Source organism: Channa argus, chromosome 23 (assembly GCF_033026475.1).
Source record: "Channa argus isolate prfri chromosome 23, Channa argus male v1.0, whole genome shotgun sequence".
In the NCBI taxonomy this organism is placed as follows: domain Eukaryota; kingdom Metazoa; phylum Chordata; class Actinopteri; order Anabantiformes; family Channidae; genus Channa; species Channa argus.
Window position 1 is genome coordinate 8,505,012 of NC_090219.1, and position 27,566 is coordinate 8,532,577.

Here is a 27,566-nt window from a genome sequence, read left to right on the forward strand (position 1 = left end):
TTTTAAAATAAAAAATCCAGGCAGAGGACAGCGCCCCACCTAGGCCACCCCTCCCCCGCCTCTACGACTACGAAGAGACCCCCCCTGTGGTGCCGCCTCTCCCTAAAGAGGCCACGGTCATCCGCCACACATCTGTGCGCGGACTGAAACGCCAATCAGATGAGAGGAAGAGGGACAGGGAGAGCGGCCAGTACGTTGTCAACGGAGACTACAAGGTACGGCGTCATTCACAATAATTTCACTGTCGTTTGTTTTGTGGGAATTCTAATTGCAGTTTGGGTAAATTTATAAGAAACAAATATTTGGAATTGTAGGGCTTCTCTCTTGGCTTAGAAATGTTTTGACCTTTCCTTTTCTGATTTCAGGCTGACTTGCGATCATACCTGAGTGTGCCGGAGCTGCCAGGGATGATCCACCACAACACTGAGTCTGATAATGACTACCTGTATTTCCCAAGCAAAGGTATCTGAGCAGTACCATGTAAAATTCTTATATATTGTCTGGGTCTTGTTGCCAGCAGAACCCTGACGACCTTTACCCTTCACAGCTTATTTATAAAATGTAAAGTGACGTAGCGAGTAGAACCCTTTCTTTCATGTGCATATTGTGCAGTGGGTGTTTACATTTTTGTCACTGGGATCATGTAAGGGAGTCGAAATGTGTAGAAAATGTGCATGAACTTCATATACTGCAGAGTTTGAATATGTTTATGTTTGATTGTGTTCAGGTCGACATGCTCATTTACAGTTTCACCTAAAGTGACACCAAGATTACATTTTTATTGTTACATTTTGGGCTGTCTCTTTTTTTTTTTTTTCACCTTTTGATTGTTGTTCTGTTGCTATCAATCAGATGTGTCAGGCCCCTCATCTCGACTAAACCAGTCCGACTCCATCTCATCCTACGTCACCCTAAGGAGAGGCCTCGGGAGCTCTGCAGCCAGGGTCAGTCAAGACAACAAGGATGAGAAACCCAGTGTTAGCATGGTCATGGTTTAGTTAAAACCTTAGCTTGATCTTGGCAAGATTAGTATACATCATACATATTTGCTGACATTATCTGTATGCTCCATTATAAATATTGGGGACAGACAGCATTTCATATGGCTGCAGATGTCTGTGTGAGTCCTAGTGATGTTTGTTGTTGTTACCATGTAGTGTTTAAATGTGTCACTTTCATCATTGCTCATATCATCCATCTGTCTTTCATCCCCCTTTTTATACTCTATTATGTTTTTATTTCCTTTTAAACTGCCAACCATCCATATACTCTCATTTCTGCCTCAGCCGGATTCCAATTTGCCCCGTAACATTCCTCACTTTCTATCTGAACAGGAAAGACCCAAGAGTGCCTTGGAGCGTCTGTATTCGCCAACAGAGGCCCCGCAGCTGCCAAGCAATCAGCCCCGAGGCCGAATGACTGCCGAGGAGCAGCTGGAGCGGATGAAGCGCCACCAGAAGGCGCTGGTTCGCGAACGTAAGAGGAACCTCAGCCAGGGAGAGCGACTCTCCACCTCCACCGTCACCACCCAGCGATCGTCCTCCTCCTCCAGGCTGCCCTCCAGCACCTCCGATGCCCTGGCCTCTGTACGTTACCCCCCACCCCCGCGCAGCAGCAGCAAACACAGGGAGCAGCACCTCCACCACCACTGCTGCTATGCCACCCTCCAGCCCCCAGACACACAATAACCTAGCAGGAATGCTAACACACTAGAACTTTCTGCCTTGTGTAACTAGTTGCTGCAGGCACTAACAAACTAAAGGGCAGGACTGGCCACCGCTGGCTAGCTAGCTTGGTTAATGCTTTAAGAACAATACGAAACAAAAAGCATTGTGGGAAATACTTGGGCGAGGTTTGGATTGGGACAGAGTCACTCCCTGTTTATTTTTTTAAAAGGTTAAATAGAATCTCGTTTCCACTGCCCTATGGTGGGACCTCACTGACGCAATTGTGAATGTAAATCCATAACGAAAAGGAGACGTTGGAAGGCATCGCTCTGCTTTCCGTCTTCTAATTTTATCACCAGAAAGTTGAGAGAAGAGCCCATTTATGTACATCTACATACTGTGTACTTGTACACTTTTATTTATTTACTGAGGGATATTTTCAGTATACAGTTGTACAGCTATATTTTGTAGAGATTTGGTATATAGAGCATATAGAGGAGTGGGGTAAATGTTTTCAGGTTGATGAAATGAAGAAAGAGGCAATGCTAGCAGCACAACTCATGATCACGCTTCTGCTTTCTTTCCTTCACACGAAATCCAAGTGCCTTGTTTTTGCTGAAGATCTTTTTGCCTTTGTCCCAAATTTACCTCCAGTGTAAAGCGCACGTCTCTGCAGGAGAATCCTAGAAACGGTGCGGAGAATTAATACTTTGACATTCGAGAGTCCACACTACTGTTCATTAAGCTTATGGCCAGCTGGTTTAATTAATGAACGCTGACAATGCTAAGGATAAAGGAATAATACGGTAATATTCAAAACGACAAAGTCGCCCATTCCGAGAACATGACACATAATAACTACTAGGTTAGTCTTATAATTCGACTAATGCTGTGACCTCTGCTTGTAATCAAACTACATTTCCTTGAAATTGACTTTCCGCTGAGCAATACATAGTCTGTGATCTTCTGCTTCTACCTTTCACCTCGTTTCAGTGCATAGCGCCTTTTGTTTGTATCAGCTCCACCAGCATAACGTGTGTTTACGCCATGTAATCTCTGAATTGTCATTAATGCAGCCTTTTCTTAAATGGAAAAGAGAAGCTGTACTCATGTCTGAGTACTTTCAAGTGGCCTATGCTGCGCTGTTTTATGCATCATAAATATACGGGACCGAAATGCAGCTGGGTTAAAATGCAATAGAGAAAACAAAAACTTGGGAACAAGGAGCGGACAACTTTGTCAAGGGAAATGTGTGGAACGGGGGGGGGGGGGCAATATTTACCTGCTTTGTGTAAAACACATTTCGGGTGCAGTCATTAATTCATCGTGTGAAAACGTTGCAAGCTAAAAAACAAAAAAACAAACCTAAGGCTCCTAAAGACTGAGGAGACGGCTTCATGTTGCTTCTTTTGTCTGACCCACAGTCCAAATCCCACAGAGATGAAGTTAAAAAAATAAAACCAATGCAGCAGACCTGCAACTTTAATCATTTACTTATTAAACATTCGGCTATGGGGTTTTTTTTGTTGTTGTTGTTGTTGTTGTTGTTGACTGACCAAATAATCTGTTGCAGTACTTAACAGGTTGATGAGGTGCTTAAAGATTCATTAAGTGCATGTCATACTCATCGTTTTGGTTCTCTATGGTGCTGCTGTCCCCTCCTTGTTTTTTCTAACAGGTGTGAAATCTGGAGAAGCTTTTCCGCCATCTTGCTTCTGTCTTTCCACAGCTACGTACAATATATCTGCTCAAAGAGAAAACTAGTTACAGGGGGTTTCTCAGTGGAAGAGTAGAAATATACTGTAGTAGAGACTTAGAAAAGTGAACTGCTAAACACCATCTAATCTGTGTAATTGAGAAGCAACGCACAACTCTTTCCCCCCCCCCCCTTTCTTTTCTATCATGTAGAGATTTGCACTCGACAATAAAGAGTTTCTTGCTTCTGAACCTCCTCTTGGCTGTGTTCTTCCTGCCCTGGTGGTGGTTTGATAAATCCGCGTCTGCATGGTTTTCTCTCCCTCTCTCTCTGTGTGTGTCCCTATTGTGTGTGTGATTGATTCTCCTGAGCACAACAGGGCACTGGGGGGGATGCGGTGTTTCTCAGAGCATGTGAACACGCCAACAAATCAGACCCTGCTGCAGGCAACTGGAGCGGGAAGGATGCATGCATGGCTTTGATGCTCCTTGGATGATTTCTCACAAGTACCCCTCACACCACACACACACACACACACACATACACACACACACACACGAGAGGCGGAGGATTTTTATAGATGCATATGTGGTGGTGCTCATCAGAGAGAAAAGGATATGGTATGTGTATAATTACAGCCTCCAGAAACAGACTAAGCACCTGCCTGGGTCCTTTTCTGTGGTAATGATACTAAACATCATCCATCCAAATCCCTTGGTAAACTTCTTGCTGTAATCCTGATTGCAAAGAATTGTTAAATTTGAATTTGTCTCCCTCTACCGGGAGGCACAACTCACTGCAGTCGCATTACAAATGTAACCAGAGCCTAGAATGATCAATCATCCATCATCAATAAATACTACACAGACCTATACACGTTGTGAACTCTAATTTAGTGGAGATAACACCCTTTATTTTCAAATGCTGTGCACAGTGTGCGCACATCCTCACACGTTTGAGTGCTTTCAAGTAACAAAAGATTCACCTTTATTTACAATCTGAAGATCTTCCATTATTATTATCATAGACTTCTGGCACAGACAACAAATATGACAACTCAAGAAGGTGGAACCTCTAATTTCTTCGCCTGTTTTCTTTAACATTACTGTCACAGATAGTTATGCAGATTATTTTTTCTATCAGTTAAATAACTGTTAAATCAACTAATATTTTCAGTTGTAAAGGCTTTTTCCCTCATGTTCATCTTTTACTTTATTACTACAAAGTAATGGGGCACACCGGCCAAAGCTGACTGCTGGCACTAAATGTCAAATGCAACAAGTATTTGGAAGCATGGAATCTACAAGAAAATGTGGTTATGGTCGAGGTTTTTGTTCGTTTAACTTTACCCATGTAAAATGATGTCGCCAAGTCTGTTTCTCATTGTTATGCAACGACTTGTTTAAACCGGACGTTTGCCTTTTCTAGGTGTTTGATTGGCAAGAGGAGCGACCGGGAGCAGAAGGTCAGAGTGACGAAGGGTGGAACCTAGAGAGAAAGAGGACTGAGTCAGATGAGTGGGTGACGGCGACGGCCACACGCATACGAGAGGTCGACGTCGAACCCCTTGACTACGACCTGGATATCAGCCGAGAGGTACAGTAGCTACTTTAGAGAAAGTTATCCAGCGAGCAAGTTACAGGATCCATGTGGTGAAATCTTTGTAAACAGCATTCATGAGCTAACATGTCATCAGTAGGTTTAACTTCTCTCCCCTCCAGTCTCATCTTATCCCATTTTATAATGCTGGAATCCCTTTATTTTGAAATGGCAAAAAGAGGAAAATATTTTTTTCCATCTACACAATATTTAATGCACGTTAAGCTTGTAAAAAAAGAGCCTCCATCAGAAACCAAAGATCATTTTTAAATATCGCACCACTATAATAATCCACCCCTTGACCATTTTTATTACTTCTGATGATAAAAGATCATCACGATTACCATCAAAGAACCATACGCTTAAATGGCCTTGAAATCACAGAACAACAATGTACATTCAGTTACTTACCATCAGAAGTAACAAAGTGCATTAAATATTATATTGATGATGGTGTTTTTAGGCCATTTCATGCCAACTTTTGCATCCAACTGTACCTTTCTCTGAAAAGAGACTGAAGGGAATCATTTTCACCCTCAAAGCTTTTGTCTACGTGCCAACGTCCGTAACACAGGAGTTTGCACCGCAAACTTTTGCTTTTGAAACAGGTTTCAATAGCCTTTGTCAAATCTAGACCGTTGCAATCCCTTGGCTATAAGAAAACGCCATTTTAGTGCATGTAGAATTTTTAATGTGTATTTAAATGAGTGAGAATTTAAATTACAGGTGTATTTTCTAACAGTTCCTAGTTTGACAAAAAGTGAATTTCTTCTTGATTTGATTTTCTAGTTTGCATTACTATTGTGCCCTACAGTAAAGTTTTTATCGAGGCTGTAACCCTACTTCAGAACATTTAAGAAATAAAAGAGCAAATAAGTTGTTGAAAATGTACAACCTATGACCAACCCAGTCACTTGGAATGGAAACCTTTTATAATAAGGCTTTGATGTGGCCAGTAGAGCAGAAAGATGTTTAATGCACCTTAAACAATGAAACTATAGAGCCATTACCTTTCTGTCCAACATGCAGCTGTCCAAACCCCCAAAAGTTCCCATCCCAGAGCGCTACGTGGAGTCTGACCCCGAGGAGCCTGTAAGTCCGGAGGAGCTGGAGGAACGCTTCCGCCGGGCCGAGCGCATCAAGAACCTGCTGGCCAAATCCAGGTGGCGCACACATTACTTTATAGTTGGGTTCTTTCTATTTGAAATAGAAATGTAAATATTCAGCAATAATCAAACTGGTGCAGTTTGGATTGAGATTATGCCAAATGTGAAGACCAAATGCCAGTTGCCTCTAACCTGCTCTCGATGTTTGTCCCTCTCGCACAGTGTCCAGAACATCCAGCCTTCTGCACCGCTGGACTTCAGTGAGCTGGACTCAACTCTACAGCAGCAGAAAAGGATCATGAACGTGTCCCACACACTGGCCTCAGAGGCGTCACGCAAGAGCAAACTGGTGGCAGGTTTGTGGCTTCATAACTACACGAACGTGGCACCGTAGCATAAACCACCACCGCTGTGGCACATGTCCTCACCATAAACTTTACCACCATAGCAATCCCCTCTAAACAACAACATGACGTGCGTGAGGACCTGTCCTGTGAACAAATCACTTCTCACACACAGTTACAAAAACACAGAGGGCATCTAGCATCAGAATATAGAGAATGACGTTTTTCCACAGCGCGTATTTGCTGAATATAATAATACACAGTCGAGCTACCATATGTTTTGACTTTAAGAAATATTCACGTGCCACCTTTAAACAGGCACTGTGTCATTTACTTTATGTCCCTGATGTGCAGGGAATGAGTGGCTGGAGAGGCGGTGAACGTGTCTGGTCCAGGTATTCCTGCCATTTCTCTTTTGGGTGGTGTGAATTCATTGGATTAGTTGTGATGGATGTCTCTGTAAACTGTTGGGTTTTGGCCGGGATTGTGGACAGATTGGTGACATGGGGAGTGAAAATAATAATAATTAAAAAAAAAGAGGTTACTTTTAATGATATGTTCTTGTTTTGTGACCCGAGTGAACCTAAAAACTGCCCATTGCATTTTCGACCAGATGTTTCATTTTGATCTGACAAAACAAGAAGGTGATAACTTGCTCTACTTAATCATCATGGTTCTCCCCTGGCTGATCTGTGCACAGTCCTGGTCTTAAAACTAAAGAGCGTCAGCTTTCTTCTCAGTGTGACTCAGGTGTCTAAAGGACTGCTTTGGTGAAATGTGCTGACTGTCTGCGCAGCTGATGCTTCAGTGCAACTTTACTGTGTTTTCTAAGTAAAATAACAATTGTTGAACGAGCTCTTCCAGGATTAACCATGAATGTTCTTACTGCATCAAAACACTTTACAAATGTTTCAGCTCTTGTGATCTAAACTGTCCTTATAACAGTACACACCATTACAAAGGACATTTCTCCTGGGAGCAGTCTGAGAAATCTATGGGAAATGGGAAAAACTACCTACTCACAATATGCTGACTTGGCAGGATAAACTCTGATGTCTGAACCGTTGTCTTCTTCTCAGCCAAAGCTGCAGCAGAGCACTGATCCACGGGAACGACCAACAGCAAAAAACAGAAGAGATTCCCTGTGCAGAGGGAGAATCAAAGCAGCTTTCAGCAGCCGCCGACTAAAGTCACTTCTAACAAAGCTCTTTTTATATGACCGAGAACGTTTTCTCAAAGTGTGTTGATTTGTAGTTGTTAGAATCATGTTTTACTCCTTGCGCACTTGCATTGCAGTTTATTTTAATTTATAACACATAATAGCTTCTTTTTAATATGCAATTACCCGTTTTGCAGTTTGGTTTGTATTTTCAAGAAGTGTAAATCGAGGCCATCAATGCTCAGATTTAAGTAGGATTGTATTTACACAAATCTTATTTATTACTCTGCTTGGCTTCACATGCTTGTCCTGCTGTAAGTTTCATCAACACTGTCACCTAGAAATCCCTGTCAATCAAAAGCATATGCATTAGAAAATATATCAAACCCCTGAAACATGTAAATTCATTGCAGAAAATAAATAATGGATTTAAAAAGTAAGAGGAAGCTGGTGTCTTTTTTTACATGTTTAGGTCAAGTTTGTTATAACATACAGTAAAGTATTTTTTAAAAAAGCTGTTCCTGTTATAAAAATCATACAAAAGTCACAAGAGGTTTTTTATATTATGTACAATTGCAGTGGAGTGTGTGGTTCTTTATCATCAGTTCTGTAAAAGAGGGAAAAGTTAAGTTGCTACACCACATGATGTTCCCTTGTAAACAATAAGCGATGTCTAATAGCGCCTTGGTTTTTTTTAATGTGAGAAATGAACAGATATATTTGAGGACGTGCAGGTAAACTGTAACTGAGCACTTTACCTGGGAAACCACCTGTGCAATGTAATGCAATAGAGGGGCCTTATTAAAAAAAAACATTAGAACCATCTCAACTTATAATTCATTGCAGTATGACTCCACTCCCAACTTTGACCTCAATAAAAACAAACAAACATGGAATTATCACCTTTCTGACAGTTTAAACCTAAACACTGAGACATTATCACCTTTGTGGCAGAGCTGCTGCATTAAATTGCACAGGTCATAATGTTATGCTTGATCAGCAGGAGAAACATGGCCGATCTGAAATTCCTTAATTTTACTCCTAATGAGAATCTTTGCTGGATTCTTTCCCGATAAAAATGAATAGTTCCCATTATTGTTGCTGGCACAGAGTCAATGAAGAATCTAGAAACCCGAGTCTGAAGCCTGCATACAGTGGCTCAGAGAATTGAGTGTGGAACGTATGCAGGTGAGTCATGGCGTTTGGCGACACGGCGTAGAAGGAAAGAGTGCCAGCTGACCAGTCTAAGAACACACCAGTCCTTTTGGAGCTGAAGTAAGGAACCGCTATGGCTTCATCGGTTTTATCGTACCAGGCGGTGTATTTGCCGCGACAGTAGCGCAGACTCCAGGACTGATCGTTGTATCCAAGGACACATTCGTTACCTTTTTCTTTTCTGCTGATTCCTTTATAAGCCACTCCGATACCCGTCCAATCACCTGTCCACTCTACCTCCCAGTAGCATCGATCGGTTAGAACCTCCTTACAAAGCACTTGTCCCCAGTCTGCAAATCTCTCCGGGCTGTCAGGATACGGCTGAGCTGTTTGCATCCGTGTAACGTTTCTGTTGTCTTCAGAAAAAGACAGCTCTGAATGGGCTGTGTTAAGATCCATGGTCAGCTCGCATGAATCTGGTAAAACACAAACAGAAAATTAAAAAATAGTCCAGCAGCTGCAGAATAAAACTTTTTTAATCACTAAAATGTGCATATTCAAGGCAGGTACTAACATTTAAAGATGAATGGATTGAAATGCAATGAGTAGAGTAAACTTACATTTCTTGAGAGCTGATTTTAAGTAGCACTCTGCGTTTCCATTCACCCTGGGAAAATGAAAGATGTTACTACACTTTATGTGGCTAATAACTAGTTTACAGGAGAATCCAAAACAAAACAACAGCAGCCTGTGACCTTTAATTCTGAATTTTACCTAATTTTGAGGTTTTTTATATCTTTCTGTACAGATGAGAGCAGCTCCATTCGTCCTGGATAATTGTAACTCAGATCCAGTTCCTTCAGGTGATTGGCGTTGGACCTCAGAGCTGTAGCCAAAGAGTCACAGCCGACCTCTGTGATTCCACAGAATTTCAGGCTGAAATCAAAGAGCATAAATGTTCCTAATAAACAAAGACTATCCTCAGAACTACTGTGTGTTTTCTTACTCCAGAACATTTTTACAAACCTCAGTTTTTCCAGCTGACATGTTGGACTCGCCAGTCCAGCAGAGAGCAGTTTTACTCCTGAATCTTGCAGGTCATTTTCGCTCAGGTCCAGTTCTTTCAGACATGAATTTGTAAGAACTTCTCCAAGTGCTGTGCAGCATTTCTCTGTGAGGTTGCATTCTTTAAGCCTTCAAAAGCACAACGCAACATGGTCATATAGTAGCAGAATTAGCTGTATATTTGATTGTTAGACATACTCATAAAGATATTAGCCAATCATCTACAGTATCTGTTGTCTCCACATGATCTTATATTGTGTTTATCTGGTGAAGATACTATGAAAGCTGAAAAACTGCTGTACAACACAAAGTAACAATACCATAGTATAAAAGTACTCAGATACAAATACAAGTCAAAAGTTCATGGAGGTTCTACTTCTGTATTAACATTAGCACGAAACATTATTAGGTTTTACTTAAAGTATTAAATGTAAAAAAAAAAAAGAAAAAAATCCTCATTCAGAATGTACTGTTTCAGAAAATGTCTACAGAAAAGTGCAGCTTAACTTAATATAATACATTATGATGACTATATTGTACGTTCTTCCGTATCTTGAAGTAGTGCACTAAAAAGTACAATATTAAAGTAGCAGTAAATGTGGACTGACTTGCATGTTACACCCAGATTCTACAGAAAACTAAAAGAGAAACTGAATAGGTTCAAACAGTAAATGGGGTTTTAAAAAACCTCAGTTTTTCCAGCTGACATGTTGGACTCGCCAGTCCAGCAGAGATCAGTATTACTCCTGAATCTTGCAGGTCATTTTCGCTCAGGTCCAGTTCTTTCAGACATGAATTTGTAAGAACTTCTCCAAGTGCTGTGCAGCATTTCTCTGTGAGGTTGCATTCTTTAAGCCTTCAAAAGCACAATGCAACATGGTCATATAGTAGCAGAATTAGCTGTATATTTGATTGTTAGACATAATCATAAAGATATTAGCCAATCATCTACAGTATCTGTTGTCTCCACATGATCTTATATTGTGTTTATCTGCTGAAGATACTAGTATAGTATCAATACCATATAGGTATAGTACCAATACCATAGTATTAAAGTACTCAGATACAAATACAAGTCAAAAGTTCATGGAGGTTCTACTTCTGTATTAACATTAGCACGAAACATTATTAGGTTATTAATATTATGTTGGTAATTGTGGACTGACTTGCATGTTACACCCAGATTCTACAGGAAACTAAAAGAGAAACTGAATAGGTTCAAACAGTAAATGGGGTTTTGCGTCAAAACTAACCTTGATAATATAGATTACTATAACAGGGTTTTACAATACACCTGGTATGAATGTTGCTACACAACACCTTTAGAACAACAAGTACAATATTTACATTTTTTAAAAAGTTTTAATATGTAATAACTGTACTATAGTGGTGGATGCAGATGATCAGTTTCTTTACTCACAAAGCTGCTCTGGATTCTTTTATCACTGGTAGCATTCTCAGAAGACCCTCCTCTGAATGTGAGAACTTCCTCAGGTCAAACTCATCCAACTTCTCATTGGAAGTCAGCAACAAAAAGACCAAAGCCGACCACTGTGACGACGACAGTTTGGTCTCAGACAAACTACAAGAGCTCAGGTAGTTTTGGATTTCCTCCAAAAGAGACTGATCGTTCAGCTCACTGAGGCAGTGGAAGAGGTTGATGCATCTTTCTGTGGTGGAAATGTTCCTGATCTTCTCCTTAATGTACTCCACAATTTCCTCATTTCTCGGTGAACTGCTCCCCATCTTGGTCAGAACACTCCTCAACAAAGTCTGATTAGATGTCTGTGAGAGGCCAAGCAGGAAACGTAGATAAAGGTCTAGCTGCCCGTTTTCACACTGCAACGCCTCATCCACTGCACTTTTGAGAAGGTTGGTTACTTCGTCGGGAGCCCGCGGGACCGCGGTGGTTTCTTGCGCTTCCAGCAAATTCTGATTGGAGCAGATGAATGTGTGAAAGAAATACATCGCGGCAAAATACTCCTGTATGCTGAGATGCACAAAGCAGTAAACTCTTTCCAGATGAAATCCACACTCACTGTCTGAGATCTGTGTGAATATTCCTGAATATATTGCAGCATCAGTGACATTGATGTTATACTTCTGTAATTCATTCTCATAGAAGATCATGTTGCCTTCTTTCAGCTGCTCAAAGGCCAGTTTTCCAAGCTTCAGAATGAGATCTTCCTCCATTTTGACCTGGGCCAGTGTTTCTGCTCTCTCTTGTCCAGCTGAATATTTCTGATCTTTAATAAGAGTGTTATACACCAAAAAGTGTGTGTACATTTGTGTCAAAGTCTTGGGCATTTCTCGTCTCTCCTCTTCTTCGACGCTCTTCTTTTCTGTTTCTTCCAAAATCCTCTGCAGAACGGTGGCAGAGATCCAGCTGAAGACCGGTATGTGACACATGATGTAGAGGCTCCTGGTTGATTTAACGTGGGAGATGATTTTAGCGGCCATGTTTTGATCAGAGATTTTCTTCCTGAAGTACTCTTCCTTCTGGGGGTCATTAAAGCCTCGTATCTCTGTAACGCGATTTACAAGATCAGCTGGAATGCGATCTGCAGCTGCAGGCCTGGAGGTGATCCAGATGTGTGCCGTGGGCAGCAGGTTGCCCTTGATGAGATTTGTAAGTAGTACATCCACTGAAGCTGGCTCTGAGACACTGTAGCAAGGCTCGTTGCTCTTGAAGTCCAGGGGAAGCCGGCACTCATCCAGCCCATCGAATATTAGCACGAGCTTGTATTTGGCAAAATTTGAAATTCCAGATTCTTTTGCCTCTTCCAGAAAATGGTGAAAGAGCTGCGTCAGTGTGTAGGGTCTCTTCATCAGATTCAGCTCCCGAAACGGAAGATTAATTAGAAGTTGAATACCCTGGTTCACTCTGCCCATTCCAGATTAAACTTGTGCACAGAAATGGTTTTCCCAATGCCAGAAATTCCTTTAGTCAGCACAGTTCGGATCATTGCATTTTGTCCAAACAGGGGCTTAAAGAGGTCTTCACATTTGATTGGCTTATCTTCAGTGGCTCGTCTTCTGGTTGCAGCCTCGATTTGCCTCACCTCATGTTCATTGTTGATGGCTCCACCGACTCCCTCTGTGATGTACAGCTCAGTGTAGACCTTGTTAAGAAGCGTCTGGTTCCCGTGCTGTGCCACTCCCTCGTAAATGTATTCAAACTTTTTCAGCTTCTGTCTGAGTTTGCGTTGGCAGACATCAAGCTCTCCGTAGACGTCTAGTTGTACAAAGAAAATGACAGAGATTCTGGTGTCGGTGCTTTCATTTCAGTGCCAAACCCTCAGAATCATACAACAAATTAATTAATGGTCCTCAAATGTGCCATGTAATCGACCACAACTGACTAATCCAACGTTGCATTTTCATAAACAATATAAATCACAACACCCAACATACTGACTTCTCTACCTATGTCTACATCTGGTACTTACGTTTCTCCAGGTTGTTAGCAAGTTCTTTTTGGCCCATTTCCTTTAAGACGTGCAGAGCAATCTTCAGAGCCCCCTCACTGGCACTGCTGTCCAACTTATCTTCAGACAAACGTTCTTCATCCTGGTTTTCACTCCCAGGAAACTGAGCTGTGTGGAGGTGTGGGAAGAGCATCCTTTCAAATCTTTTCAACTCACTCCTCAAAATGTTCATTCCATGTTCCTCCACCAACTGTAATGAGAACGTGGCATGAAGAGCAAAGAGCTTTTATACAGCAGGTTCACATTCCAGAGACTGGAAGCAGGGGAAGAAAAAACAATGACATAGTTACAAAATTATTCCACATTAAACTTCCACTGCTATGCAGATGATACCCAGCTCTACTTATCTGTGAAACCAGAAGATACTAAACAATTAGTCAAACTTGAAGCATGTCTAAAAGACAAAGACCTGGATGTCCTACAACTTCCTACTTTTAAATTCAGACAAAAATGAAATTATTCTCTTTGGGCCTAAAAAGATGAGAAATATGCTGTCTAACAATATAGTTACTTTAGATGACATAACTTTGGCCTCCAGTACTGCGGTGAGGAACCTTGGAGTTATTTTTGACCAGGATTTGGCTTTACGTCACGTATAAGACCAATCTCTAGAACAGCCTTCTTCCACCTATGGGACATTGCTAAAATTAGAAGCATCCTGTCTCAAAGTGATGCCGAAAAACTGTTCCATGCATTTGTTACTTCTAGGTTGGACTACTGTAATTCCCTACTTTTGGAGTGTCCTAATAACTCTTTAAAAAGCCTTCACTTAATCCAAAATGCTGCAGCAAGAGTGCTGACTGGATTAGGGAAGAGAGATCATATTTCACCTTCACTGGCTTCCCATAAAATCTAGAATAGAGTTCAAAACCCTCCTCCTTACATACAAAGCTCTTAATGGTCAAGCTCCATCATATTTAAAAGATCTCATAGTTCTGTATCGCCCGATTAGACCACTTCGATCCCAGAATACAGGCCTACTTGTGGTTCCCAGAGTTTGCAAAAGTAAAATGGGAGGCAGAGCCTTTAGCTATCAAGCTCCTCTCCTGTGGAACCAGCTTCCAATCCAAATTCGGGGGGCAGACACCCTCTTTACTTTTAAGACAAGGCTTAAAACCTTCCTTTTTGATAAAGCTTATAGTTAAAACTGTTCACTCAACCTGAACTAGCTCCTACTTAAGATGCTATAGGTTTAGAGTGTTGGGGGCCTCCAGCAAGTGCAATGAGCTCCTCTCCTCTTTTTCTCTATACATCTATTTGTCACCACTGTATGCTATTAATTTTGTGTCCTACCAACTTGTATAACGTTTTGTTTTTGCTTTTTGTTGTTGTTTTGTTGTTGCTTTTTGTTGTTCTTTTCTTTTCTCCCTTTACTTTCCACTCACCCCAACCAGTCAAGGCAGATGGCCGCCCACCCTGAGCCTGGTTCTGCTGGAGGTTTCTCCTGTTAAAGGGAGTTCTTCCTCTCCACTGTTGCCTGGAGCTTGCTCCAGGCGAATTTGTTGGGTTGCTTCTACATACTTGTGTACTCTGGACTTTATTCTGTAAAGTGCCTTGAGATGACTTTGATGTAAATTGGCGCTATATAAATAAAGTTGAATTGAATTGAATTGAATTACAACACTACACTGTATATGGTGCCGAACAAACACATGACCCACCTTAAATATGGCCCGTCCATCCACATCTGCTGGTTCTGGACAATCGTACTGATCCCTTGAGATAAATGTTGACAAAAATGTTACTTTGAGATTAATCAAGTTTTAATAGCATGACACGAAACGGCTGTTGAGGACAGGAGATTAAAGGAACTTTGACCTCCTAGTGATGCTGGATCAACAAAGTAGAAATAAATGGACAAATTATTAGGGATTTTCACCCGACACAAATGTATTTCAATGACAAATTGATCATTTTCAATCTCCAAACTACTGTTTTCCAAAACACACCAAATCCATAGAAGAACTCGAATAATTGCATTATTTTATAAATGATCCTCATTTTACTTTTCATTGACTAAAATGTTAGCAGAGTGCTGCACATTGCTTTCGGTAATTTGAACATTTAAAACAACTGTTTTAAACACAGTGGCCTGTTAAGTTCAGCACACTTTCAACCCCAAACCCCTGTCACAATGTCCACTACCCATCGATCCACACTCATCAATTCATACTTAAAAACTGAAAATGTGTTTTTGATAAAAGCTTCCTGATCCCTACAAGCTTTTTAAACCTGGATTTAAGCTGTTTAGCCCATTTTCCCTGGCAGATCCTTTCAAGTGCCATCAGATTAGATGGGAAGTGTATGAACTGTCGTGTTGTGTTTCCTCCACAGACGTTTTAGTTTGATCCCATGCTGTCTTATTATCGTGTTGAAAGGCAAACCATTGCTCCGGGTTCAGGCCATGTAAACTACAGAAAGGACCTTTCTGTATTTGGCTCCTTCATCCCTTCTTCAATCCTGACCATCCTCCCAGTCCCTGCTGCTGAGAAGCACCTTCATAGAGTGGTGCTGCTGCCACCGTGATGCCTCCCTCTGTTTGGCCAAAGGGCCAGCTATCGTAAATGTCCTGATCCACACTTACACCTCCAGGGTTTCGCCTTTCTTATATCAAATCAACCTCATTTGTCAGAGGTGAGCTCCAATCCGATTTCATACGTAGGTTAATACATTACACACTGCAACAAGAAAAGCAATTGACAACAGAAAACTATGATTAAACAATGTGCACCTCTCTGCTCCTTCTTTGGCGAAGTTATGACGATTATCCATGGAGGCCTCACTTTTCATTGATATGCAAGAAATCCCAGTCAAGCTTGAATTCTCAATAGTAACTGAACTGCAAAGAAAAAGAAGTCAAATTAATTTGGTTTGATTTTCACTGGACTATTGGCATCTGTCTGTACTTTCATGCCAATCCATTTACAGTAGGAGGCAGAGAAGAAGACCGAAAACAGATATATACCCATCTTCAGGTTCCTTGGTGAAGTCATGACGATTCTCCATGGAGACTTCACTTTTCATGGACATGCAGGATGGCACTGGCAAATTTGGCCTGTCAGGAAGCTTTTCAGGATCTGCAGCAGCATCCATCTTGCAGGCAATGACTATGTTTTTTCTTGAAGAGACAGGTTTCGTACAGTGAATACAGTGGCAGAACTGCTGGACTACAAAACCAATTTAAATATTTACCATAACACTAAATTCTGAGAGCACTTAAGACTGAACATTTTCATTCGACAAATAAATTAACTCAATCAAGTTAGTTTTTGACCACATTTCTTTCTTAAACCAGTCTTTGTAAAAAAAAAACAACTTGTTTCTACAACAAGGTTTGAAGACGGGGAGTGAAAGTATAAGGCCAATTATTCTACAGGTAGACAAAAACCTCCTAATAGTAATCTGAAAAAGGCTTTTGTAGAAGACGTCAGGTCGCCAAATCAAATTACAAATTGGAGCCTTAGACGCGACTGTGGAGTTGGCATTGATGCAATTTCCTTAAAATGGTTTTTATTTCAGGCGATTGTATTTAAACTTTAAAAATCCTAAAAGCGGCGTTGATCTGTGCAGGTTTTCCTGATGAACAAAACCTGTAAGTATCTTTTGTTTGACACGAGGCTCATTCTCCGAAACAAATCCCGCTGACTTTTTTCATCGGGGCGTCAGGTAAATGCGCACTTCCAGGTTAAAGCTTCAGTCAAACTGTGAAAGGATGAAACGCTCAGTAATTTGTACTTTTAGCAGCGGATAAACATGCGGGCGCATTGCTGTATTTAAATACATTAATTTGACCTGTTTTTCTTATGCAAATACCAAACGTACCTGCACCTTGTTCTTCCGCAGTAGAAACTTTTACTTTCAGTTCTACGTCCGTTTTCCTTCCGTTCGCTCGGGGAAACGCTGTGGCCCCTAAAAGGAGAAACTATGGAGGTGGAAATGAGCCTAAAGGGACATATGAAAAACAAAATGACGCCCAGATGGCCCCTGAGGGTGGATGAGAATAGGTCCCCCAAGACCTGGATTATTTCCATTTTACGTTACTTCATTACAAATCAAAGGGAAATATTGTCCTTTTTAGTCCAATACATTTATTTAACAGCTTTAGTTAAGTTACTTTCAGCAGACGTAGATTCTTAGAAAAATATATTGTACTGTCTATAGTGACACAGATCTCTGACCTTATTGTTTTCTTATTGAAGTAATTTCAGTGAATTGCGTAACATGTACTGCCCACTTCACCTTAAGTAAATAAGATGACTTGGCACTTTTTTTTTTTTAAAGCAAGTACTTTTTGCTGAGTTTGTCTGCTGCTATTACCTTTGTTCATATTTACCTATTTGCCTTCATACTGACCTTTAGAACATGCTTTTGACAGAATACGGGCTCTGATTGATTACACAGATGGCTTTGCACCTATTACCTGTGCCAGACACTGACTTTACTGTAAATATTTGACCTGGTTCTACTTCCTGGGTCTTCTTCTCTGCAAAAACCACACATACAGTACACAGTGAGTTTACTTGCAAAGATACATGAGGCTGAATGCAAAATAAGTCAAACGCAGACATCACAGATTTAGCCTGAGGGGCAAGAGTGGATTTGTGTCAAAAACAAACAACTTTTCGAATGACTTCCCTTTTATTTGTTTTCTAACAAGAAATCACAAAATTCACAATGTGTCTACCAATCATACTGAAGGCCAAGCAATACCATTTCATCCAATACAACACGTGGCAAATGCCGTTACTGGTAAAGTTCAGGCAAAATAAAAACTGGACAATTTGCCATCTTAACATTGTATTATGTCACTCAAATAAAACGTTGAGATTTTAGCTTGCACACTTATCGCTCTGATGACATGCACACCATGACGAGTACTTTGGTAGAGAACTCATATGTACACAGTAAAAAGGATTAAAATGGTGGGTCTTAATAGAGTTAAACAAACGAAAGAAGTCAAAAGGTACAAATTTCTAGATTAGAAAAACTAATTCCTCCCTGCCACCATCCTTGATCCTATGCTGACTTGACGAAGGCCGTTTTGTAGCTGGGTTTCTGTTCTTTGTTACTACTGCCTGAGCTGGGCTTGGCTTGGTCTGAGGTCTGTTCCTTTGGGGTGGGATCACAGCTCGTATCCCGGCTTTCACTGGTGGATTTCTCTGACTCTGCTGCTTTAGTCTGACTGTCCACCGGTGCTGAGGGAAGTGCCTCTGGCTGGGGCTCAGGCTCAGGCTGTGGGCAAGAGAAGAAATTGATGACTTTTTCTAATTACGTCTGTTGGCAAATTATTTGTTTGCAAACAGGGGGTCTTAAAAATCTAGAGTTTTAGGGGGTTATCCCTAGATTTCTTTGGGTACTTCAGCTGTGGGTGAGAGCAAAACCTATTGCTTTTGGTAGAGCTTCTGATGGATATGACCATCATCATTATCATTGTTCCCCTGACAACTATTTAAACTAACACACACACACACACACACTACCTTGACAGAAATGTGTCTTTTTGGAAAACTTAAAATACACAAACAATGACAGTGTGTACATGCAGTTTTCAAGCCACACCTTGCTCTGCACACACAACTTGATGGATTAAAAACAAGAAAAAGATGTGTTTCCTGCCAGGTCATCTAGAAGCATCCCACAGTAAAGCATATAAAGTAAATCCAAGACCACTGCCTTTTAACAAGATTATGCATTATCATCCACCTTTGGTTACATTCTGAAGTACATTTTTTCTACAGACTAATTTAGTGAATTATCACTAATGGTAAAAAAAAAAAAAAAAAGATTCTCACTGATGGTGAAATATTTTTAATGATTTCTGATCCTGCAGCCTTAAAACAGTACATAATGCAAAACATAATGAAGTTAGAGACTTTTTGGTTTAAGTAAAAACGCGAGTTTCCTTAAAGAAAGCACCGGGCCTAGCAAATCAATAAAAACACTTAAATAAGTGCATTCATATTATTGGAAAATTAATTAGGACATACTTTTGTCTAACGTAAGCCTAGCTATTAAACTGGTTGCCACGCATAGCAGCAACCTGCATGGTACCAGGCTGTGCCAAGTTGTCACGTTTGGTTTGTGGATTTTGAACTTGGGGTGTTGACTCAACAAAAATTACCATGGACTAGTCAGGTGCCCTGTCGACTGACAAATAAATTATTGGAAAAGAAGATGCACCTCATTGAAGCCAAGGCCACAGTGTCTCCGGTTCCGGCCCGACAGCTTCCCGTCCATGCCCTGCTGGTACTGTATCTCTAACTGCTCATTCATCTTCTTATCTTCCTGCCCTGCAGAGGAGACACCAGTCACAGCAAGCACACCCAGCCATAACAGGTCTATCCATGCATGGATAGATCTGTCCGGTGGATGTGTAGTGGGGAAGCCAGATTAATTGCAATGAGCATAAGGGAGTCACAGCATGGGTAAGTGGCATCGGGCAGGAGTTTGGACATGTTTCAGATTAGCAGAATTAATTCAGCATTTTATTAATGCTAAATAAGAAAAGCTTACCACTACGGACATGTGATGCCGACTTGTGATCGCCAATAACAAGTCGTCCAGTGTGTTCTTTCTGGAAAACACAAACAATCCTCTTTTATGATAACTGTCAAACCCTCTCTAAAGGCTAGTGTGACACTGACAACCTACACAAATCAAAGGATTATAGATCGACAAATTATTATTTAAACAGCTCTAAAATATTCCAAACAAACCTTGGCAGCGCCCATCAACCGCAAAAACTTTTGTTTCCTCTCATCACTTCCAAGGTCAGCGGATGCCCACAGAGTAGACCCATCCTGCAAAAGCAAATTATTCTTATACTGAGGTCTCAAACACTCAATAACTGCAGCTAACCTACTGTGTTAATTGTGCTGTTAAATTATTTACTGACTTTTATTTTGTCTAACAAACAAAAAGTTGCTGTCGTTTTATAATAACAATAAATATGATAACAATCTGGTCAATAGAGTGACACCCCCAAAGGGAAGATCTCTTCAGTCCGTTGGAGGTGTGTTGGATAATTTTCAGAACCATCTGTCCAGGTCAGGAAAGTTGTTTTAAGTGAGTCTTTTCTGAATATCAGCAATTAGGAGAGGAAAAAAAAACACCCTTAAAGACAGAGATCCTTAAAATATTCATAAAAAAACTTTAATTGCACAATTTATTGCATGCATATAAGAAGCGGTCAGATATTTACAGGTCTTAAAACTGGCATGAGTTAAATATACCCCAAATCATAATACTTACAAAAGTACAGTAACACATCTTTAAAAGCAAATACATTCTGTAAATTCTAGTGAAATCTTCCAGTTGTGGATAAATACAAATAAATATTTAAACAAGTGAACTACTACATTAAAGTAAATGCTCTGTAAGTTTAATGAATTGTTACATTTAGAAACGCACAGTACAAGAACTATTTTATGGAGGATTTATTTTAAGAATTGTTTCCTTAATGTTCAAAATCATTAAGCAAATACATTTTTCATTATTATTTTAACTGACAAGATAAAACTAAAGTACATTTTACCGACATTATTGTCAGATTCTCACATGATAATGACGAATGTTTTTCATTTTAGAAAAGAGCACAATGTCAGTCTGAGACATTTCGTTAAAGGTTTACATTAGCGTTGTGTTTTTATGTATCGTATTATTATTTTTTCTTACTTATTACTAATACTTATCACTATTAAGTAAGAAGTTCTTGATAAAAAGCCAGTAAAAATCTGTCTGTCGTCAGCGAAACACAAGTTAGTCTTGCAATATCTTAAATTAATCTTAACCGATTTGTTAAAAATAATAAAGTCGGTGGCATGTGCGGAATGCCACCGAAAGTATTATTACGCGGAAAACTTAACCTAAATAGCAGCTTGAACTTTATCCGGGATGATGAGAGTGTTCGGATTTCACGATGAAGCTCTTGAAGCGTTGTGTTAGCAAACAGGCTAACGCCACGTTTAGCCGATTCACGAAATTAGTAGGAACATCTACAAATTGCCTTCTGCTGTTATTACTTTACTCACTTGACTCGGCGATGCGGGTCGTTTCGTACCATGTTTACCCTCCGGAGAACTCATTGTGGACAAAACTTTGGTATAATATTAACAAAGCACCATGTCACCTAGCACAGGGTAGAAGCTATTGTCAACAATCATTAGTGTCGTCACTTCCAGTTCCGTTCTTCTTCTTCTTCTTCTTCTTCTTCTTCTTCTTCTTCTTCTTCTTCTTCTTCTTTTTTTTTTTTTTTTTTTCCGGTGTTGCTGTAACCGATGTTAACTCTCTGCTGCCACTCATCGATGAATTGTGGAACAACCTTTTTAAGCCTCCGGTTGACTGCTTGTTAAATACGTTGACGGACAGTTGCGCTGCTATAAACAAAATCATGTTATGATTGTTATGTTATGATCTGGAATTATCGTTTTTGGCCTTACTTTTAGATTAGATCCAAAAAGGCCAGGTAAAATCTAAAAATATGGCAAACAGTGAAATCACAGTAGAAAAGTATTATTTATTTGTAGGAGTAATTACTAAGAAATGTCCTTGTGTCATTTAGCAAGTAGCCTTAGTTGATATTTAATGGATATCTACACACACAGTGCGTTTTGTTTATCGCTTCATTTCTATGTTTGACCTTCACTGTGCAGAATGATGTAGGCCTATGTGTTGGACACCAGAAGGATTTTCTCTCATTCATCCTCTGCGCTGACTTGATTGACTTGACTATTTCTTGATTAGGAAACTGTAAAAAATATTTATTCCAGATTCATGTTTTTTTATCTTAAAAAGGGCTAAAGGTAGTTTTAAAAAAACCTGCTATTTAACAGCTAATTAAATTAAAACGTTATTGGACTAATAGTCTTTGGCAACATCCAGAGCCAGGATTTTAAGCACAACTGTCACCTCTTGAGCAATTCAGTGGAACTAAAAATAAAGGTTTTCTTACAGGCTGAATAATCTTAATAATTATAATGTTGAGTGTTGCACAGAAATGGCTCTGATTAATTGGACTAATTGGGAATCAAGATGGAAAAAGCAACAATCGGGCCAATCGCTGAAGACGATGACGCACATTCATCTAACTGTGGAATTTACCTTTCAGTGACACAATCATTTCGATGCCTAAATGTAAAGGAATAATCTGAATATTTATCCTCCCAATTATATTATACTGTATATGTTTCCTAACTTGACACTGACGCCTCCACGGTAGAAATAAAACCTGTGACTTATAACCTCCAAAAGGTGGCGTGAGAGTAAATGTAATGAAGACACCGCTCACACATTTTTTTTTTGAAATCACACAATCAACGAGGTATTAAAAGAAAGTTTGGTTCTGGACTTTTTTGTCTAATAAACCCTGACACTGAACCAGACACGGTCATGAAATAGTTTTTGAAATTTTTTTTCCTTTGTTTGTTTAGTAGCATGAATATCACAGTTAGAACCACACTTTCATTAGACTTTATATAGACAATACTTTATAGACACGTCAACAAAATGGGAGATTTATTTGAAATCAGAGAATTATTATTATTATAATAATCAGAGAACGTTTATTATAGGAAGTGTGACGCACTACGTAATTGTTACCCATCAGTTTTCTTACCCTGGTATTTGTGAGTGTTTTTCGATGTATTTATTTTCTGACACGGGAGTTAAAACAAAAACAAAAACAAAAACAAAAAACCTGACAACTGCTGAACCAAATAGCAGTAAATTAACCGACTCAATCTGCAAACTCGACCAGAGCAGGTGACTAATGGGCGCTTGCACGTACGCGCACAGAAGACAGGGGTGAGCAGAAAAGTCGCTAGTAAAAGTGGAAACAGGAAAGAAAAAGAAAGTGGCGATTTTTAATTGATTTCATAGGTAATTCACACAAAGCAAGTGACACAAACAGACGGAGATAGTGGTGGGAGGGGGGGGGGGGGGGGGTGGGGGGGGGGGGGGGGGGGGGGGGGGTGGGGGGGGGGGGGGGGGGGGGAGGAGAGAGAGAGGGAGAGAGAGAGAGGAGGGGTTATACAGCCTCTGCCTCTTTACCCCGACGCTGCCCTGCACTCTCACTTAACCTCCACATCACGCCGGGACGGGAAATAACTTTAAATGCTTTATTTTTCCCCCAACAAATGTCAGTTAACTCTGGCTCTGCGTCACTTCTAACTACGACGGCGAAGAGTTTTTCCTTTTCTGTCTGATCCCCGGCGGAACGCAAACAGAGGAGTTACCAAAGTGCGCGACACGCTCCAGCGATGGTGACTTTACGCACGGGATTTGAAGTGTCTGCTTGAAGTGTCTCCTCTGGTTTGGTATCAGCGCGGAAACTAGTTATCATCGCACAGATCAATCAGCCAGAAACACGCAGCGAGGACCGGAACAAGTGACTCCAGGTAAGAAAAGTCCTGTGGCATCAGTTTGGACGGCACCGGGACCGTCACCCGGCTCGTCCCCTGGGGTGGTTGTTTGGAAAGTCTCTGCGCTCTCCAGTTGTCTCTGCTCCACAATAAAGAGCGATGACAGCAGTAGACTCGGGCTGCACCAGTGTCTTTAAACCTGCTGTAACAGGACGTGATTATAGTCTAGATGGACCCTGCACGACCTCCAAAACTAACGCACATCATTTTCTAATAGGAAAAGTCCGTCTGCAGGCGCTGGAGCAAAAAAAACGAACTGAAATATTTTGCAAACTTATAAATATTTTAGCGCAATTAAAATAAGACCCAACAACAGAAAAGAAACCTAACAAATAATGTAAGAAACTGTTTAAACTGTTTAAAAATAAATTCTTAAATTTATATAACTTACTACTGAGTGCACTATATGGCAAAAGTGAAGTATAAAAAAATATCGGTTCTATTTCTTATGATAAGATGAGAATAAACAGAGAACCCGTGTGGTTCAGTGAGCAGCTTCCAACTCTACAACATATTTAGAAAAACTTTGCAAAAAGTTGGGATTTCGCATCACTCATTCGTCTCCCGTTTAAAGATGCAACAATAAAAAACAATACAAAAAAAACAAAAACAATTCAGGAACACAAACCACACAAACATGAACATAAATCTGACTTTAATTCGTCTCCTTCTCCCCGTTTCAGCTTCTCCACATGAAAAGACATCCAGGGACGATTTTCCCCCCACAAGAAAATCCGAAGCTAAAATTGAGTTTAACTGGTTTCATCCTCCACTACTTCCCTGTCATGCGCTATTAACAGAAATGCTTCAGCACGTCTGAAGCACACGATGATGGTTCACTGGGCTCAGAAATGATTTAGAGACATTTAAACACCGGGCGAGTTTTGCATAAAATCGCTGTAGCTAATAAAAGCATTTACAAAGACATTGAACTTTAATTTTTGTCAAAGTTTGTTTTCGTGAAATCTCTGAAAGCTTCAACTCAACCCACTTAGACACACTGGAGTTTTTAGGGGGATTCTCTCAGAAGCTTCTGTCCATAAAACTCAGACCTCCGTGGTCCCAGTGCTCCGGCGTCCTGCGCCTCCAGACACGCACATCTCACGCCTGCAGCCGTTCTGCGGTGCCCCCCCTGTTTTCCCGCACATGTACTGGAAAACAAATGAGAGACATAGAGTGTAGAGAGCGGGTAGAGCAGGAGGAAGACGTCTTTGGGGCCCGAGTTAACTTTACCCACCTGGAGGTCACGGCCACTGACCCTAGAAGAATGTTTGAGTCACACATTAAAATAGACTCGGAGTCCTAACACGGATCCTTTGGAAGACAATACCAGGGGAAAACAGGACAGTGTGTCTCAGCACGATAAGTTAGTCTGTGAGTTTAATTCCCCCCCTGTGCACGATTTCCTTCACGCTGCACGTTAATGTTTGGACCGCGCGTCTCACCTTTCTGGGTGATAAAAGGTGTCACTTTCACTTAATGCAGCCGGATGACGCTGTGTGTGTGTGTGTGTGTGTGTGTGTGTGTGTGTGTGTGAACTTGACTCGTGCCTGCAGGGACAGTTTCTTACCCCGATCACCGGGCTCTGGGAAAGTTTGCTCTAAGTTCACGGTGAGGATGTGACAGAGGGTACAAGAGGACAAGGCGCACGACAACAGCCTGGGACACACTGATAGGGTCGTTTTGAGGGTGTTCCCCATATTTAGAGCCACTCTACACCTCCAAGATAAGGCGCTGCTCACCAGCAGATAAGCAGCCTTTAAGAGACGGATCACAAACGAGCGTGAAAAGCGGACTTATTATTACTCGCTTCGTCCCCTTTTACGCGTCCACGTTTTTATTTGCGCATCCAATCGGCCCTCGGTGCACAGCTAAGACCGCCCGGCTTGACAGATCCTCCAGCTGCCTGTTCGGACCTGCCCACACCGGCCTGCGCAGTAAATCACAATTTCCAACAAGTTGTTTAATTGTCTGGACTGTGGCAGGACAATTTATAGACCCCCACCCCCCACCCACCTCACCCCACCCCCCCAGCTCTATCTCTTTTACGTGAGAGTGTCTGTCTGAAAAACAATCCGAGTTGGGCATGGTGTGTGTGTGTGTGTGTGTGTGTGTGTGTATGGGGGGGGTCGTTGAAGTCGATCTCCTATGGTATTTTGTTTTGAGCAGGTGCTGCGGGTTGAAGTTCCCTCATAAGGTAAAGTGGCATTAGAGGGTCCAAATGGCAGACTTATATATAGGCTGCCAATTCAGCACATTGTCCTGGGCTGCATGTTTACGCTCTCTCCGCTTTTTCTTTTTTTTTATTTCTTCTGTGGGGATGAACGAGCCTGAATACAGCGGCCGGTCACTGTGTTTCTCCATTAGGACCCCGTTAGCAGCAGGGAATCACTATCACGAACCAAGCATGAAATGTAGAGCAAATATGAATTGAACGCCTTTTTTTTTTTTGGATGCAATCTATTCAAAAACACAAGGTTAAGATTTACCAGCATCACACAAATGAGGCTACTTTATTTAAATGCTACAGATTCAATAAAATAAAAAAATACAAATTGCAGTCAATGATTTTATTTCATTTGAGGTTTTTCTGATTTGGTATATTGTTATATTTTAGGATTATTCATCCCTCTGTCACACACTGGGCTCACGTTCTTTTGCAGCCTCCACACTAAATTCAGCTGCACTTCAACACATAAACATTGACTGTAAAGCTAAAGGACACAAGAAACCTAATTTCCAGCTTCTGTTCCTTTGCCTTTGAAATTAAGCGGTGAAAACGTGCACGCTGCTGTTAATGTGAGGCAAGGCCGAGCTCAGGACCTAATTCTCATATATTTTAATATGCCACAAATACTTCTCGCACTCTGAGGCCTTTTACTCTGGTGTGGCACAGAGGACTCATTTGCAGGCAGAAGGATACAAGCTTTTGGGCAGGAAAGACATTAAGGCCTGATAGAAAAAGAGAAGATGATGTGAATGTTGAGACTGTCAGTGGGATTTTAATATTTATCAGACAGCCACAAAAACCTGATATGCAAAATGAGCTATATTACATTTCATTTGTAGGCTGGATGGTGTTTAGCCCACAGTCTGTTAAGTGAAACTCTTAACGTTAAAGTGTTCGATTTAAGTGTTTCCACATGTTTTTGTTTTTCTTGAAGATGTCTATCAAGTTCATCGGAAAACTGCTGCTCCACCATTTCGAGCTTGTGGCCCATCCGGAGAATCCCAAATTATTTGTTGTCAGGCTGTTTGAAACAGACACCAGCCCCCAAATTGGACATGTGTTGTACAAACACAAATTAAACATTTAATCCTAAGTATTTCTCCCTGAGTCCTAAGTGCATATTAGTCAGCCTGTACTTATCTCTGGCCCAGCGGCAACACCCAAATTGCAGCGCTGATGCTGAAGCAGAAAGGTTGAGGCCCTGGAGAAGGAGCAGCTCCAGTGTGTTGGCTGATGCCCATGAGTTTCTCAACCACAAGCCAACGTTATAGGTGTGCGAGAGAATTTACACGTGGGTCTGTCGACGTTTTCCTTTTGTTTCTCTTCGTGACAAATTAGCATTTTGCGTTTTTTTGCAGGTGTAAATGTGGCTAAGATGCGTGTGTGTGTGTGTGTTGTGGGGGGGGGGCTACCTGCTTGCATGCATGTCCTTGCACACAGTCAGGTGAACAGTATAAAAGCATCTTTTGCTTTGTGTCTATACGTGTGGCCTTTCTGCCTTGCCTGTGTGCGTGTTCTTGACTCTGAGTGTGTGCCCCCCGCTGGGTGAGAGTACAGCTCGGTGGGTCCCTCCTCTGTTCTCCACCACCACGCAACCTTGGAAACAGCTCCTTCATTCCCCCCCCAGAGCGGAGAATAA

At 41.0% G+C, this 27,566-nt stretch overlaps 3 protein-coding genes, 1 long non-coding RNA gene and 1 pseudogene across 9 annotated transcripts in view; 2 read left to right on the plus strand and 3 right to left on the minus strand.

Annotated features, from left to right (window-relative positions):
- plekha7a (pleckstrin homology domain containing, family A member 7a) overlaps positions 1-7,741 on the plus strand; it is a 117,432-nt gene extending 109,691 nt beyond the window's left edge. Inside the window, exons 21-29 of one of the 3 annotated variants that reach the window (XM_067493770.1) lie at positions 21-215; positions 366-462; positions 853-944; positions 1,335-1,586; positions 3,576-3,644; positions 4,792-4,959; positions 5,992-6,125; positions 6,291-6,424; positions 7,358-7,590. In XM_067493770.1, the coding sequence (XP_067349871.1) occupies positions 21-215; positions 366-462; positions 853-944; positions 1,335-1,586; positions 3,576-3,644; positions 4,792-4,959; positions 5,992-6,125; positions 6,291-6,424; positions 7,358-7,458 (1,242 nt within the window). In that variant the 3' untranslated portion in view covers positions 7,459-7,590. Of the gene's footprint in view, positions 1-20; positions 216-365; positions 463-852; positions 945-1,334; positions 1,587-3,575; positions 3,645-4,791; positions 4,960-5,991; positions 6,126-6,290; positions 6,425-7,357 lie in introns of all 3 variants that reach the window. The other 2 variants (XM_067493771.1, XM_067493772.1) reach the window with 2 other exon arrangements.
- On the minus strand, positions 7,480-18,298 carry LOC137108765 (NLR family CARD domain-containing protein 3-like; annotated as a pseudogene).
- On the minus strand, positions 18,296-21,580 carry c23h11orf58 (chromosome 23 C11orf58 homolog). The gene is made up of 3 exons (XM_067493951.1): positions 21,454-21,580; positions 19,460-19,569; positions 18,296-18,511 (listed from the first exon to the last, which is right to left on the minus strand). The coding sequence occupies exons 1-3, from the start codon at positions 21,578-21,580 to the stop codon at positions 18,296-18,298; spliced, it is 453 nt and encodes a 150-aa protein (XP_067350052.1).
- A 1,727-nt stretch (positions 21,581-23,307) lies between these two features.
- The window catches only part of LOC137108613 (transcription factor SOX-6-like), a 97,268-nt gene continuing 93,009 nt past the window's right edge, over positions 23,308-27,566 (plus strand). For 3 of the 4 annotated variants that reach the window (XM_067493408.1, XM_067493413.1, XM_067493409.1), the window contains exon 1: positions 23,310-23,673. The gene's annotated coding sequence lies outside the window, so the exon portion shown is untranslated. Of the gene's footprint in view, positions 23,674-27,566 lie in introns of all 4 variants that reach the window. The other variant, XM_067493412.1, reaches the window with a different exon arrangement.
- On the minus strand, positions 24,336-25,488 carry LOC137108614 (uncharacterized). The gene is made up of 2 exons (XR_010912222.1): positions 24,935-25,488; positions 24,336-24,848 (listed from the first exon to the last, which is right to left on the minus strand). It is a non-coding gene; the product is annotated as an uncharacterized lncRNA (long non-coding RNA).

Excerpts from the sequence above, each read along its gene's own strand:
- c23h11orf58 (XM_067493951.1), bottom strand. The coding sequence starts at position 21,580 with ATGAGTGGCAGCAGAGAGTTAACATCGGTTACAGCAACACCGGAAAAA. Across the intron at positions 19,570-21,453 it reads GAAGAAGAACGGAACTGGAA|GGCAGGAAGATAAGAAGATG; the intron begins GTGACGACACTA and ends TCTCCTCTGCAG. Across the intron at positions 18,512-19,459 it reads GTGGCCTTGGCTTCAATGAG|CCTGAGCCTGAGCCCCAGCC; the intron begins GTGCATCTTCTT and ends TCTTGCCCACAG.